Source organism: Ursus americanus, chromosome 6, assembly GCF_024610735.1.
Source record: "Ursus americanus isolate L20-20 chromosome 6, mUrsAme1.1.p, whole genome shotgun sequence".
Taxonomy (NCBI): Eukaryota; Metazoa; Chordata; class Mammalia; order Carnivora; family Ursidae; genus Ursus; species Ursus americanus.
In genome coordinates this window covers 67680316-67697239 of record NC_142132.1, presented here as the reverse complement: position 1 = coordinate 67697239, position 16924 = coordinate 67680316, and the positions used below count along the sequence as shown (strand labels likewise).

Here is a 16924-nt window from a genome sequence, read left to right as displayed (position 1 = left end):
TCCGCGCTGGGCGGCCCGACCTCGCCTAGGGCGGCGGCACCCTCCACTGCCGCTCCACAGGACCCCGGGCGCCGCCATCTTAACCAGGACGGAAGCCGCGCCGGGACCTGCGACGCGCGCGCGCACCGCGTAACTCGGAAGCGGGGGTACCGCGAGGCCGAAATCCCCGCGGGCTCTGGGCGGTACCGCGGTGGCACCTACCCCCGCCGCCCCCGCCATGGCTCAGGAGCAGAGGTTGGGGGCCAGCGCGCCTCCCGGCTCTCAGACACTCTTGGACTCCCTGCTCCGGAACCTCTACGATTTTGGTGAGTGCAGGGTCTCGCAGCCCACGTGGAGAGAGTGGACTGACAGCTGAGGGTCTGCTGTGCCTTCGGAACTGGGCCGCCCTCGGCTCTCGGTTCTTGCACGTGGAGCACTTCTCAGCTACTCCGCCCTGGTTCCCATGACGAGTCCAGCACACACCTCCGACAGAGGTTCCCCCCCCCCCCCCCCCGCCTCACGATTGCGCTCTTTTGTTATTCTTCATGGATCAAGCCTCGCAAGTCGTCCCTGAGTGTGGGCACCAACCTAGTTGCTCGTCACCAAGGCGTTCAGGCTTACAGGGTGTGATCAAATGGGACCTTGGGCTCTCGGAAATAGCCCACCCTATCACTTTTCCCGGCCCTCTGGGAAGCCCGCATCCCCCACACCACCCTTCCAGCCACGCGTGACCCTGGTGCGTTCGTACCACCTTGTCACCCTAGAGCCCCAGCCTTTAGTGTGTTCCTCCCTCGCGGACTTCGGACAAGGTTTTCATGTGAAGCGTTTCACAACCTTTTCTTCCACTAAGTTGGCCAGCCTCTCCTTTTATCTTGCTCGGAGAAAGGAAAGAAAAACGGTTGTTCAAGATTGGCAACCATCTGGCGCTTTAGTAGGAAGACAGTTCCACACACTCTGAAGAATTTGTTCCAGGTTAGGTGACATCCCTTGTTCAGGCAAGAGCTAGCCTAGGCATTAGTGTCTTTAAGGAGCAAACATTTCTTAAATTTGTAACCTGCTGTTGCAAAAGCTATTGTAGTTTGGAGCCATTGCTCAAAATTCTAAGCTCACTTACACAGTAAAAATAATAGCTAATTAGTATAGAGAATTTGCCATGTAGTCCATGTCTTTCATGTATTTACTCACTTAATCTTTGCTTCCTGGTGAAATACATACTGTCATTAATCCCATTTATTACAAATGTATAAACAAGCATTAGGGGTTAAAAAACTTATCAAAGTCCACCTAGCTATTGATTTGCAGAGCCTGGGTTCCAATCCCCAGACTCTCTAGCCCTGGTCCCTCCCCTTAAATTGACCTGTCCTGTGGACACATCTTGTGCCCTTGGGAATATCAGAGGACAGAGAGACTTAGTCTCTGGCCTTGAGAAGTTTAAAAACTAGAGGAAAAGATAATTCTTCCAAATCCTAAATACAGTTTATGTTAGCACAGGCTTGAAAGTATGTGAGGAGCTCTGAAGGCTTGGGCTGTAACTACCTATTTTTAGGTGCCCAGTGCCAAAGTTTAGATGACCCTTAATATAAGTAAACATAAATGATCAGCCTATATTTAGGGAGCACTGTGATACTGGTTGGCACCGTGGGTGAGTAATGAGTCAGAACCTTCAGGTGACTGGTCAGAATTGAACAGGTGAAACAAAGAGGAGATAAAGGGATTTCATAGAAAATAAATGTGTTCAAATTGAGTCACTTGTAGGTTCATCTTAATTCATAAGTGAAAAAAGAATGGGAAGACTAATACCCACCTGTAACCCTAGAGAGTGTTAAAAAACAAAACACCAGCTGCACTGGCAGACATTTTTAGTGCAAAGCATGAGCCAGCTGGGATTACCAGTTCCCCGGGGCCCATTGCCTTGAGCTCGCTGTTAGTATGGACTGAGGTAAGGGCTGAAATAATTGTGTCATGAGTCAGACATGAATATAGTTACTTAGCAAATGATGGCACATCTTGGATTCTACAAGTTGTGCAAATACAACAAACCATAAGAGACTCTTAATCATAGGAAACAAACTGAGGGTTGCTGGAGGGGAGGGGGGTGGGGGATTGGGGTAACTGGGTGATAGGCATTAAGGAGGGCATGTGATGTAATGAGCACTGTACCCAGTGATATGAGACTGATGAATCACAGACGTGTACTTCTGAAACCAATAATACATTATATGTGAATTAATTGAATTAAAATTTTAAAAATAAATAAAAATACAAAAAAAAAGCGTGCAAATACAACACCATTTGAAGAAAAATAAATCTTTTGTTTCTTTGTATGTCTGGGTGTTGATAGCCATGGCGTATGTACAAGCGCATTCACATGGTTTGACCATTTGATAAAACCAAAGCTATTTATTTTTCCACTCTGTGTTTGAACAAACAGGAGAGACAGAGGATGAAGCAGAACAGAAAAGGATCAGGAAGAGAGGAGAAAACAAGAAGAGAGGTGCCGGGACTCCAATGGCCATGGCAACAGAGCCAGCTCCCCTACCCGATTCTCTTGTAAGAGGCCAAAGGAAGAGTGCCTCCAACTTCTTCAAGGAACTCCGAGAAGAGCTGCAGCGTGCTCCTGCTGTGTCCCCCACTGGTTCCCCTTCAGGACCAGAAGTCCCTAGTGCTGCAGTATCTCCCTCAACCCTGAAGAACAGCGGGGAGCCAGTAGAAGTGGTAGAATTTCACAGCAGAAATAAGAAAAGAAAAGAGAAGCTGGATCAAGATGAGAGCACACAGGTAACGAGTTGGTTAGTTTATATGTACGTGGTGAAAACCCTGATATTGCAGTTTTAGAGAAGTATCTTTTTTTTCTTAAAAAAAAGGTTTGGGTGCCTTGGTGGTTTAGTCGGTTAAGCATCTGCCTTCAGCTCAGGTCATAATCTCAGGGTCCTGGGATCTAGGCTTCCTGCTCAGCGGGGAGCCTGCTTCTCCCTCTCCCTCTGCCCCTCCCCCTGCTTGTGCTTTCTCTCTCTTTCTCTCTCTCTGTCTCTTTCAAATAAATCAATAAAATTGTTTTAAAAAGTTTTTATCAAAAATAAAAAAATAAAGTTTTTATTCATTTAAGGAATCTTACACCCAACATGGGGCATGAACTCATCATGACCCCAAGATCAAGAGTTGCAGGCTGTACCGACTGAGCCATTCAGGCACCCCTAGATGGGTATCTTTTTAGACCGTGTCAAGGGTCCCCAAGACCACCCTCTGGCTTGAGGATTTGCTAAAAGCACTCACAGGACTCGACACTCAGCATGTACTCACCATGATGGTTACAAATTACTATAGCTAAAGGATACAGAGTAAAACTAGTGAAGGAAACAGGTGCCTGGGGCAAGGTCTGGAGGAAACCAGGTGTAAATGTCTAGATGTCCTCTCCCAGTGGAGTTGCGGGAGATGTGTTTCATTACTCCAGCAGTGAGTTGTGACAGCATGTGGGAAGTGTTGTCAACCAGGGAATTTCACCCCAGCCTCGGTGTCCATAGTTTCCATTGGAGATCAGTTATGCAGATATGCAGACTGACCTTAGTTATTGAAGCTCCAGAAAAAAAGTGAGTATTCGCCATAAATCACATTGTGAGTATAAACAATCTAGTCAGACTTGGTGTGGCTTGGCTCAAGGCCTTGGGGATGCAAAAATCCTCTTATCAGACAATTGGTCAGCTCCCAGGAACCAGCCAAGGGCCAATTCTGAAAACAAGACTGCCTTAGGAATGTGCAGAGATTAAGAAACGCAAGCCTGCTGAGTGGACCTTTCATGCTGTTTTAGGCATCAGGATACAGCATTGAACGAAAGGGGCAAAACTGTTTTCTCTCAAGGAACTTAACATTCTGATGGAAAACAGTTGGATTTCACTGACCAGTATTCTCTCTCAGACTGAATTTGTAAGTCTCACTCAAAATTCAGTCCAGGAGAAAGGTGTAGTTGCTTATCCAACTTTTCCCACCAGGGTGTTATGGTTTTGTCAAATTCATTGCAAAAATCCAGATATTCTGTTTCTGTTATTTTCCTCATGTCCTGTAAATTTCCATCTATCATCAAAGGGAAAGGGGATTATATTCGTTTCCTAGGCTGCTGGGCAGAAATGTTCTCTCTTACAGTTTTGGAGGCCAGAAAGGCCAAACTCAAGGTGTTGGCTGGGCACACTCCCCTCTGAAAGGGAATCTGTCCTTTCTTCTTCCAGCTTCTGGAGGCTCTAAGCATTCCTTGGCTCGTGGCTGCATCACCCTCAACTCTTCCTCCGTCTGCACGTGGCCCTCTCTGTATGTCTGAGTCTCAGATCTCCCCCTCCCTTTTTCGTAGAAGGACAGCTGTCATTGGGTTTAGGGCCCACCCGAAATGTAGGATGGACGGTCTTGTCATGAGATCCTTAATGACACTACAAAGACCCTTTTTCCAAATAAGATCCATTCGTTGATTCTGGGCATTAGAACATGGACGTGTCTTTTTTTGGAGACCACAATTCAAAGACAGTCGGGCTTGTACCATTCTTGGCGAATGTGTGTGAGCACATCCAGCGCTTACCACATCTTTTTTATGGTTTAAAAAAACCAGCTGCGTCATCTTTCCTAGCATTCAGGTAGCTCTTCACGTCATGCTCACCAGCATGTCTCCCTCGAAGACTAATAGTGGTTTTTGTAATCATCTACCTTTATTTTAGGATTCTAGGTCAGTTTCCAACTCCTACTCCAAATATTGGGGCACTGGGAGCTGTTACAGGCAGGCCAGGAAGCGGATTTCCTGGGCCCTTCAGCCAGCCAGAGTTCCTATGCTGGCCAGCCAGGGAAGCTTACGGTGAGCAGTATTACCACAGGGAACCCTCGTGCACCTTACAAATACTAGTATTTTCTGTGTGTGCCATGCAGTAAAAAAGGTTGAACACTGCTTTGCATTATATGTAATTCTGTGTTTGGAGAATTTAACTAACAAAGCATCTGAGTACCCTCCCTCATTTCTTCAGATGCCTTGGTCTTCTGTTTCCTCTTAGGCTCATTGGGTTCTTTCTAGAATGGAAAGTTTTCTAATCGAAAGGACAAAAACGTTGGCGTTGAATGAGTGCATTTCTGTCTCTTACTAATAGCACATCTGCTGCAGGCTGTTGGGTTCTTTTTCTTCCCGTTCCGACTGATCCCTTTTTCGTTGTAGGTGGCTTTTCTTAGGAACCTTGGCTCGTCCAACATTTCGGATTTTCTGACCTTAATGAAATTTTTCAGTTGTTCTTGGCGTTCCGCCCTTTCCTACTTTTTAAAATGTATCCCTTTGAACACATGAATGTGTCCGGCCAAGGAGACAGAAAATGAACACTATAAAAACAGATACGCCTGTAAAAAGACTTTAGGATGTTGCTATTGCAACATGTAAACAAATACAAATGACCAGAACGCTGGTTATTAATGCATAGAGGGAGTGCCAGCTAAGGAATAGTCAGTCAGTTGGGAGTAATTAAGATACGTGATGCTGTGCCAAGAGTTTGTATATCGTGGTAAATGATAGCTGTGGCCCCTGTTCTCTGAAAGCTTATGGGTCGTTGTAGACAGTTCAGACAGATGTGCAATCAGCCCAGATGTCTAATAAGATAATGACAGCCTGCGTGGAGTCAGCTGGTTGTCTTTGGAGAATACTTGAGAGGTACTGACATGTTGGACAACCCAGCTGGTCCTGCCCGAACCCAGGGAGTGACCTTCTTTCCCTGGAACTTAGATCTATGACATATATACTGCGATTAAACAGCATTGTGTATTGAAAACAGGTGTTCATGGTGTGCTATGGTGATTTATAGTAAGATATGAAATATATATATATATTTGGTCTCTCTCTATATATATATTTGGCCTATATATATGAAAAAAGTTTATATATATATATATATATATATATTTATATTTATATTTATATATTTATTTATTTATTTGGTCTTTGTCCCCCATTTCCGGCATAGAACTCCTGTAACCCCTGTAATTCCCTCAGTGACGAGAGCAGTAAAGGTATGTTTTGTAACCAGTGAATTGGAGAAGCAGTGAAGGAAGGGGCAGGTTGCCAGGAGAATCACCTGCATGATTATATTATAGGTTTGGAAATTTCAGTACCATCTCCCTGACCTCTGGGGAGAAGAAATGGGCTGGAAGTTGAATTAATTGCCTGTGGCTGGTGATTAAATTCGTCATACTTGTATAATGAAGCCTCTGTAGAAACCCAGGGGTTTGGAAAGCTGGGTTGGTGACATGTGTAGGTGCTTGGAGAGTGACATGTTCAGAGAGGACATGGAAGGGCCCCATCCTGTCCCACATACCTCACCCTGTGCATCCCCCCTATCAGCCTGTTCCTGAGTTATATCCTTTTATAATCAACCAGCAATCTGGTAAGTTAGCTGGCTTTCCTGAGTTCTGTGAGCTGCTCTAGCAAACTAATCGAACCCAAGGAGGGGGTCGTGGGAACTGCTAATCTGTTGGTGGTGGGTCAGAAGCACGCACAGATGACAACACGGGCTCGCAGCTGGTGAAAGAAGTGGGTGGCAGTCTTGTAGGGCAGAGCCCTTAACCTGTGCAATCTGATACCATTTCCAGGTAGAGTGTCACAATTGAGTTGAATTGTAGCTGGTATGGGAGTACAGCTTATTGGCTATGTGGGGAAACCCTCCCCCGACATCACCCCATTTAATGAATTAATCAGGGAACTTGGTCACCATTTTTTTTTTTTAAAGATTTGATTTTATTTATTCGACCGAGATAGAGACAGCCAGCGAGAGAGGGAAACAAGCAGGGGGAGTGGGAGAGGAAGAAGCAGGCTCATAGCGGAGGAGCCTGATGTGGGGCTCGATCCCAGAATGCCGGGATCACGCCCTGAGCCGTAGGCAGACGCCTAAGGACTAAGCCACCCAGGCGCCCCTTAACTGCTCTTTAATGAGTGCAAGGCTTCCTGGGAGGAAGAATGAAAAAGCACCAGGTGTGGCTGAAAATGATCCAAGCGTTGCTTGACTGATACGTCTTATCGGTATTTTCTGCACTTTTGCATCATCTGTGTCCCGAACCTTAGCCTCTTTTGCAGCCTCCAGAGAAAAGAGGTAAGAAAGACATAATAGAAATAATAGAACAGTGGACTCTAGATCCGAAGGGGCTCTTGGCTTCTGCGGCCTGGACGCAGGTACGTGCAGACCGCTACTAAGCACGTAGCAAATCACTATAATAACTAAGATTTACGGGTGCTTGCTACTGCCCCAATGATTACTTCCTTTCACTAGTTCATTATCTCACTGAATCCTCACAATTCTGTGTCCTGTCTTCATTTTACAGAGAAAAGTGCTGCCTAGAGAGGTTAAGATACGTGCCCGTGTTTAAACAGTCGGCCGCCCCCTATCTGCCATTCTAGAACCCCGGAACTTCGGAAATCAGAGTTTTAGTTATGTTTTGTTTTGAGGCTTGGTGCAGATTTATTTTGCAGCAAAACCTGACCTGAACTCATGTGAGGCTTAGGAATTATTTCTGTTTGTTCCGTCTGGCATGAATATTCATAGATATTCTGGCAGAAATATGAGTGTACTTAATCACGGGTTATGGTCTTGGCCCCCACCGGAAGTGGTATATTGTATTCAGTAGATTCGCAGTATTACCTTTCTAAAGTGTGAAAGCCTCTGAATTTTCTAAGGATTCACAGAAAGGACTGTGGATGTGAAGTAAGAACCGGAGCTCAGGTTCAGACCCCAGGCTTTCTGGCTTGCAAGCTGCTCCACCAGAGAGAGAGCGGGTTAGGTTAGGCTCCTCGTCCTTTGAGTAACACAAGCGCGCGGATCCAGAAGCTTCACTAGAAAGACCTGTCCCCACGTTACCACCGCAGGGTCTTACTGCCCTCGTAGTCTCTGCAGTATCTAGATCGCTCCCTAGGGCTCAACGCTGAAATCCTCCACACTCCAGGGCACCCTTTACCTTTGTTCCACAACCCTGTTCTTCAGCAAATCCAGTGATGGCTAAAAAGAGAGTGTTTATTTCCCCAACTACTCTCTCATGGGACAAAGGTTGGACAGTAACCAGTAGAATAAAAGAATCTAACCAGTGCAGCAGAAAATAGCCGTGGTCAGCCAGCCAGCTCATGGACGCATTCACTGAGCCTGGAGGACTGTCGGCCTTCCTCCCGCACCCCCAAACTCTTCCATCATTTTATAGCTTGCTGCTTTCTTCGGAGCCTAACATGCAAGTTCTCAAAATCTGTAAACGTTTCTCTTTCCCGTGTGCCGGACAGTAAAGCTTTACAGGTCAGGATAGATAAGGCTGTGGTTTGGTAACATAGTCCCAAACCATCTTAGTGGTTTGAAGGCAAAAGTTAATTATTCTTACACGTCCGTCAGGGTTGGCAAGGACAGCACGTGCTGCTCCACGCCGTCCTCATCTAGGGACCCAGGATAACGGGCTCCACTGTCTGGAAGACTCTTAGTTGCTTTGGTGAAGGAGGGGGCTTGATGAACGGCTGGCTCTTCGAGGTGCCTTGTGGTGGGGGCATATTCCCCTCTGCTCACACTTCTTAGGCCAGACAAAGTCACGTAGCCCTACCTAACTTCAGGCAGGCAGCGGAGCCTGAAAGCCAGGGAGGACCGCTGGCGCCCGCAGGTGGTAAGCCCGCTGCTGCAGACTGAGCACTGGGGCAAAGCGGACAGGGAGAAGTGCTGATGTCTTCCAAGTCAGGCAATATGTGGTGACTGATGGACTGAAAGGTCTTAAAAGCTGTGAATAAAAGTTGGTTGTTGGTGGGGTCATGCTTATGGACTCAGCATCACAAAATAGTGAGCTAAGAATTATTTTCCAAATGTTTGCTTTTATGATAAACAAAGATGTAGAATCTGGACCTTTCTCAAACACATCAAGAGCTGCAAAGCTGAGATATCTCTGGCGAAATGTTCACAGAGGACTTGGGAGTGGCAAGGTATCTATGTCCCACTGAAGCTGCCACCCAGGCCCGCGCGGGCCCTCGGCCCAGGTGTCCCCACAGCCCGGATGAACCGAGGCCAGTGTGCGGGGACTGGGAATTCTGTGGGGCTGGCGTTGGGGAGAGCGGGGACGTCAGAGGCCTGCCCCTCTCCTCTGTGGGCTGCTTTCAGCCCCACAGTGACTGTCCCGCAGGTGGCCAAGAATTTTATTACAGCGTTTAGGTCCTCTTAGATTGCTCCTTCCTCACGCTGATCTTCTGACAGCGGGGCAGCCCAGGGCATCGGTGACATCTCCAGTAATGCTGGGAATCTCATGCTCCTGAATGTGAAATGTTCACTCAGAAGACTAGTTAGCCACTGCTTCCCTGGACGGATGGGAGTGGAGAAGAGAGAAAGAACTATTTCAGTTTTAGAAAAGGAGGCACATGTTTCATGGATATTTGGAGATCTGTGAACCACATACAGTTTCTCTCTCTCTCTCTCTTTTTTTTTTTTTAAAGATTTTATTTATTTATTTGACAGAGAGAGACCACGAGAGAAGGGACACAAGCAAGGGGAGTGTGAGAGGGAGAAGCAGGCTTCCCGCCGAGCAGGGAGTCCGATGCGGGGCTCGACCCCAGGACCCTGGGATCACACCTTGAGCCGAAGGCAGACGCTTAATGGCTGAGCCACCCAGGCACCCCGCAGTTTTTCTTTTTAACATAAAATTTGTATTTGAGGATCGGGATGATCCCGAAATCATTAAGATTTAAAGCCGTTTGTTTTTTAGAAGTTGTGTCAGTATTTATCATATTAAATAGGTTAGGTGTGCATGCCAGTGGAAAAGACTTTTTCACTTCAGGGTAAATACAGAATTTTTTTCCAGCCATGGAACAGGAAATAATTCTTTCTGGGGTAGAGGAACGGAAGCACCTGGCGTCCTTCATGTGCCCGTGGTCTTAATTAAGGCATTTGATTCTGTGAAATACGTGACTGAAGGAAATCGTAAGCATCATCAAAGTCAGGGATCTTGGTAAAGTAACGTGGAAGATGCATTTGCTGTGACAGCGAGCACAGAGCAGGACGACGTGCTTAGAGCATGGCCGTCCTCCTCCGTGGCGCCGTGTTCTTTCTGTCCAGCTGAGTCAGCGTGCAGTGTGCTAGCTGACGAGCGCGCTGGGGTGACTGCCTGGGGGCCACTGTTCCATAGTGGGTTGGTTAATACTCAGAGCACTGGCCGCGTCTTCCTATTTCCTGGACCTTGCTAACATTTATACCACTGCATGCTTTACCCACTGTCATGGTAAGAACCCCTCTGTGAGGTCAGTACACGGCCTCATGGAGAGAGCCTGTCACCTGGGGAAGCATTCAGTGACCGACCCACTCACCCAAAATACAGGATAAGCTGAAGTACAGCTCCCATTGGGAGAAGGGAGACCACGAGACCTGTAGATGGCCTCTCAGCATGGTGTAGGGCATGGTGTAGGGCACGGCACTGCGGTGTCCCAACACAGCGCCCCCTGCTGAGCAGGAGCTCCTACCCTGGCGAGCATCACTCTTCACCATTGTCCTCTGAGGGAGAAGGGCGCGTTCTCTAGAGGGTTCACGACTTTTAGAGCCTGCTTCCTGTTGGTCCAGATGTGGTGTTTGGGGTTGAGTAGTGACCACTGCTGTTAGCCAGAGGTGACGACACATTTCCTTAAAACCTCAAGCTTTGGTCAGTCTGGCTGGTAACCAGAGCTAGTGGCTGTATCAATGTAAAGAGTCATGTGCTTTGAACGCATTTGCAGCCTCATTATTTTCCATTGGGAATTATAAAACAAATCTCCATTTCTAGAAATGTGATGTTCCTGAAGGAAATATTTAGTTAAGAGAGTTTTGTTAGCCATTATTTTAATGGCTGGATGGGAACAAAAAGGGAGAGAAAGAGTTTTTTAATATAATGTTTAGGGGCGCCTGGGTTGCTCAGTCAGTTAAGTGTCCGACTCTTGACTGTGACTCAGGTCATGATCTCAGGGTCGTGAGATCAAGCTGAGCCCCACGTTGGGCTCCACACTGGGCGTGGAGCCTCCTTAAGATTTTCTCTCTCTCTCTGTCTCTCTCCCTCTTCCCCACCCCCCTGCATGCACACACTCTCTCTCCTTTAAAAAAAATTTAAATAAATAATTAAAAAATATTTAATGTTTACCTTCCAGAATCCCTGCTCACTCACCCTCTTCTAAATCCCCCCCCCCACTGAACAGAATCTTCTGCATGTGGTTTATGAGAGACAGACATCGGTTTCTCTCATCATCTTTTTTATTTTTGTATTTTTTAAAAAAATTTCTCCTCCTCTCTTAAGCTTTGAGACCTTAACATTTTTTTCCTCCATTTTTCTTCCATGAAGACTTTTGTGCAACATGCTTGTGTGATCCTTTGGTATTTAGGCATCTGGGCCAGTTTCAGGGCTTTGTAAAACATGACTGCTGCATTGGTGACAAATACTCCCATGATACAGTAACGTGATCTTAATAAGAATTTTTTTCTTTTCAGACCAAAACTAGTGTCCCTGGGAAAGATGTGGATAGACAAGAATTTAACTTAGAGAAGGTATGTGGTTTGAAACTGTTCATTTTTTTCAACTTTTAATACCAAAAAAAAAAAAAAAAGGTTCCATGTCCAATGGCTGAAGAAATGGTTAAGCAAATCCCACTGCTTATCAGGCCATCATTTAAAACATGCTGGTTGGTGGCCGCAGTGCCCACGATGCAGAGCTAAGTAGAAAAGCAGGGTGGGGTGCATGTGTGCTGCGGTTGTAACGAGGTTTTTAAAATGCATGAGAAAAAAGACAGGAGGAGGTAATTCAGCTGCCAAGAGTGGGCATTGGCGACTCTTTCTCTTCCTCTGCAGCATCTTTAAACAAATAAACACGGATCTGCGTTTGAAGCTGCTATAAGAAATGGCTTCTCAGTGTGAGTAAGAGTGTTCGGAGAGTACTTTTAAGTGGAAATTCTTGCCTGGAAGGGTAATAGCTTGTTTCAGAGAGAATCCAAGTATGCAGAGCTCTGCGTTTAATCCTAATTCTGTTGCTCGTTTGTGTGCTGATAAGTCTTTGCTTCAACTGTCCAAAATTCCACACAAGAATGAGTGTTGTGAGGTTATGGTAAGAAATTATGTAAGACCTCCACAGAGCTCCACAAACCACAGCACGACGGAGTTCCTGCAGCACATCGTGTCTGACGTGGGCTACTCCTAGGGGTAGATCTCTTCCTTGGAGTCTCTGGAATGCACACGGGGCTCATTCCTCTCTGCGTCTACAGGCTCGCTTAGAAGTGCACCGGTTCGGGATCACGGGTTATGGAAAAGGGAAGGAACGAATCTTGGAACGGGAACGCGCCATCATGCTGGGTGCGAAGGTGAGGGGCTGCTTCCTTTTTCCATCAGCAGACAGGATACGAAAGGGGAGCACCCAGGGCAAGGCAGGGCAGGGATCACGGGGAGATCCTTGCAAAATAAAAAATGATATCTTTTGGTTTCTCCCCCCCCCCATTTCAGCCTCCCAAAAACAGTTATGTGAATTACAAGGTGTTGCAGGAGCAAATCAAAGAAAAGAAGGCAGCAAAAGAAGAAGAAAAGAGAACGGTACGAGTAAGAGCCCTTTTGTTACTGTGGTTGGCTGCAGTGGAATGCCAGACCTGCTGTTTGGGAAGCAGTGTAGACTGCAGTAAGATGCAGAGTGACGCGATCGTTCTCTCCACCTGTTCAGATCAGCTTCATTCTGTAACACTAGCCAGGGAAGCCGGCATATTCACGTGAATACTCGCTTTGAAGTAGCATGTTCCTGCTCAGATCACGTCAGCCACTGTGATCTTTTTCCCATGTCACGTTTTACGTTGTACAGAACACAAGGGCCTGTGACAGACCGCAGAGGGGTAGATGCTCTGTTCCCTCCCTTTCCCCTAAAATGGAAGATTGGATGTTTCTCCCATCAGACTCTTCTGGAACGACCTTTCACACTCTTGAAAGAGTTTCAGGATGAAACTGAGCGTATGTTTAATATGCCTGCTTGAGAAAAAGATGAAAAGTAAATGGTATCTCACTGGCTTTTGATCACACACCTCTTGTCTGTTTTTGAATCTCCTTTATCTATTATTGACACACATATTATCTTAAATTCTGAAATCAGGCCCAAGACACAGATATTTTCAAGAAAAAGAAGAGGAGAGGGCAGGAAGACAGGTGAGTGACATCCTCAGGTACTGGGGAGGAGTAATCTGGATAAACCTGTTCATTAGTTCTGAAAGTAACACCCTGGAGTTTACGTGGTGTTTCTAGCCCGTTAGAGGGCTTCACTGCCCCTCATGCATTCTGAGTAATTCCTGGGAGGGGAAGACAGGGGAAGACATTGTCCCAGATCGAACAGCTCCCTCAGAACTGAATCAGGAATCTTCTCCAGGCTCCCATTTCCAAAGATCAGACAGCTCAAGTAACTCATGGAGAAACCGAGGTTGACATTCCCAACCCCTGCTAAGACCTGCCCAGATGGCAGCGCGGTCTGAGGCTGTGTCTTGTTCTCCGACGTACCATGGGAGGCGGAGCGCTGTGATCTGAGTATTGATTCTGTTGCTTCATGCTAGTTTCTTAGCTTTTGTTCAAAAATGCCTTTTCTCTCTCCTTGAATGACTGTTTCAAAATTGACTTCTTTTGTCTTAACCTTTTTCTTGGACTCCTAGTGAGCTTGCACATGGGTGGTCATTTGTCCTGGCCACATGTGTCTGTCTGTGTTGAGGGTCCCCGGCATGCCAGGTGTATAGGTGTTGGGTGTCGGGGATTCAGCCATGTTCGCGCGGGGTGGGGGAGTATACCTGCCTTTGAGGAGCTTACATTGTAGTGAGGGAAACACCCCGAAACATACAAACAGGTAAGCAAGGGGATGTCAGGTACCAGCAGGTTCTGTGAAGAGGTTGCAATAAAGCATTATAAAAGAAAATCACTGGGGGTGGGAGGGTTGGGATGTCATTCTGGGGGATGACCTCCTGAGTTGAGAACTGAGTGAAGAGGAGGGGACAGCCTGGAAAGATCTGTAGCAGAACATTCTGCATAGAAGAAGCTAGTGCAAAGGCCCTGGGACAGGAAGGCAGCTGGCACGTTTCAGGGACCACAGGAAGGCGGATGGTTGTTGCAGTAGGGCAGGGGAGGATGGTGTGCAGGGGAGGACCCCAGGAGTTTGCGGGAGCAGACCGTGGTCACCTGGTTGATGGTGCTGCCATTCCTCTTCATAAGCATAACTCTGCTACCTTTCTCTCCCTTTAACTGCAGGAAATCCAAAAAGAAGAAATCAGCTCCCAGCATTTTGTCTAGTGGACGAATGGGGCAGGTTGGAAAATTCAAAAATGGGACACTGATTCTGAGCCAGGTTGATATCAAGAAAATAAATTCCTCCCGAGTGGCTAAGTGAAGTCCTTTGTAAAATAAAGAGAGGAATGGGAAAGTGCCACTGCACTGAAACTGGACCCTTCAAGACTTCCAGATTATTCTTACTTATTTTATATTTCATAGACTGCTTTTCTATTTTTAGGGAAAAAAACATCAGAAATAAAATTTGTAGTGTCTGAAGTGTCTGTTTTATGGTGATGAGCGTGTGGTGGGAAGAGCCAGCTGCACTGGGAGCATAAAGCAAACCAATTGAAAAGGTGGTTTAATTTTGTCCAGTGAGACGTACGCTAGATTCGCTTTCCCTGGTGTTTTGTGCATTTGCTTATAATGTGATTTTCATTAACTTAATAATTTATTGATTTGTAAATGCTAATAATGAGGTTTAAATTGCCTTTTTTGGGGAGCCTGGGTGGCTCAGTCATTAAGCGTCTGCCTTTGGCTCAGGGCATAATCTCAGAGTCCTGAGATCGAGCCCCACATCCGCTGGAAGCCTGCTTCTTCCTCTCCCACTCCCCCTGCCTGTGTTCCCTCTCTCATGGCTGTCTCTCTGTCAAATAAATAAATAAATTTTAAAAAATAAATAAATAAATTGCCTTTTTTTTTTAAGATTTCTTTATTTGAGAGAGCGAGAGATCGAGCACATGAGCAGGGGGAGGGGCAGAGGGAGAGGGAACGAGCGAATCCCAAGCAGACTCCCGGCTGAGTGCAGAGCCAGTGCGGGCTCAGTGTCAAGACCCTGGGATTGTGACCTGAGCTGAAATCAAAAATTGGATGCTTCACTGACTGAGACACTCAGGTGCCCCCAAATTGCCTTTTATTTTCTAAAAGTGGTGTAATGTTACTATATCATGAAAGAACCAACAGTGTGAAAATTGGGCAGCTCTCTTGTGGGAAAAGCAGTTGTAATTTTTAGCCTCCCAAGTGTATAAAATGTCCTTTGTAAGAAGCTAAGTAAATAAAACGCACCTTTGTGGTATATGTAGCTGAGACTTTAACTTATGCCCTAACACCTACACGTAGGCTAATGTGATCTTCAAAATAATCACCTTGGGTGGCTAAACATTTATTTTTTAGTGATACTGCACTTGCTGAAAGTGTCTGAAACTTCTCAAAGCTTATGACACCAAAAGAAGTCTTCAGAGGTGGTAATCAATTTTGACTTTTTTTTTTATGACCAAAAAGTTCTGATCCAAACCTAGTAAATAATAAGGTTTTGATCGCAACAGAGAAGCATAACTGGCTGATGTTCTTGTGTGGCTCAAACTTGACCGCAAAGGCATGGCCAAACAAGGAACTCCACGAAAGCTCTGAGCTGAAGGGAGACGCAGTCTGTGTTCTATTTTCCAAATTCATTTTGGAAGGCGGTAGTCGGCAGGATATGTGTTTTGGCAGTTTCTAAGAGTGATTTTTTTAAAGGTGTGGAAGATCCCAAGTGTGACAAAGCACCAGGAAGCGTCTCAGGCGCTAGAAGTGACCTGTCAGTTCTTTATCTACGTAGAGCCCAGGGTCCGAGGCAGCCCCACCTCACGCCCGCCTCCCCGAGCCACGTGGCGCAAACCGCTGAGCGCTTAGCCAGACTCCAAACCAAAGTCACAGGCTAGTGAGTTCTGGAAAAGTTCCAAGTATAAATTTCTCCTCTTGATTGGTTTCACTTTTTAATGTACTAAGTTAATACTGGAAGAGTGGTTTTGTTACCACTGGGTGCTCTAGAAATACTCGGACGTTTAGAGGCTAAAAGAAACCTGTATTTTAAGGGCTGGAGATCAGGCTTAAGACCATGCTTTTTATTTCCGCTTTGAGAAAGTTTCTTCCAGCAAGATTAGCAGCAGAGAGAAGCCCCCATGAAAAAACAGTCATCCAAAGGAAGATGGTTATGACGAAGATTCTGGCAACAGCCACCAGGGGAGTGGACCTGGGCTCCAGGGCAGTGATCAGTGTGCCCTTACTGTCTACAGCCTGCTGTTTCCCCTTTGCGGGGGTTTCTTCCAGTCCTGGACACAGTTTGGTGGATCAACCATTGCTCCACACCACAGCCCCCCTACCATTATTCCCAGTGACCCACTTAGGGACCTTGAGATTCCCTGTCCCCACGACTCTTGCCCCCATGGATCTGGAGACCCTTCTTCTCAAAGGAAGAAACAGCACAACACATGTCCCGCTGAACCGAGATTGTCCAGGCAAGAAGAGCCACACCTGGCAGGGGTGACCCTGACCATCAAGAGGAGGTAGGGCTGCTGTCACCCAGTGGGGCAGGGAGAGAAGCTGCATGCAGGCGGTCCCCTCAGCCATCTCTTCATATTCTTTTTGCCTGATTTTGATGGCAAATAGACAAAATGCAGCAACCCTGGGGGAGAAGGGCCTGGTGACCTGAGGCTCGGACCCCCAGGGATGAGGGTCTGGATCACAACGAGAAGAGGGTGACTAGGTGAGGGCGAGTGGATCTAGACTGACTAGGAGAGGAGGCTGACCGGGAGCGTCCCATGCAGCTCCAAGGCCAGCTACAGCCGCAGGGAATGTAGTTTGAGCCCCTGGCCTTAGCTGAGCTTCTCTCACGGGAATTCTGGAGGAACTTCTCCCCAGACTTCAGCAAAGCATAGGTC

General features: G+C 46.6%; 1 protein-coding gene across 1 annotated transcript; it reads left to right on the top strand.

Moving 5' to 3' along the window:
* The first annotated feature begins 174 nt into the window (after window positions 1-174).
* On the top strand, window positions 175-15306 carry FSAF1 (40S small subunit processome assembly factor 1). The gene is made up of 7 exons (XM_045783252.2): window positions 175-305; window positions 2411-2757; window positions 11442-11498; window positions 12209-12304; window positions 12444-12530; window positions 13075-13127; window positions 14208-15306. Exons 1-7 carry the CDS (start codon window positions 218-220, stop codon window positions 14344-14346), a joined length of 867 nt encoding a protein of 288 aa, XP_045639208.1. The 5' UTR covers window positions 175-217; the 3' UTR covers window positions 14347-15306.
* Window positions 15307-16924: the final 1618 nt, after the last annotated feature.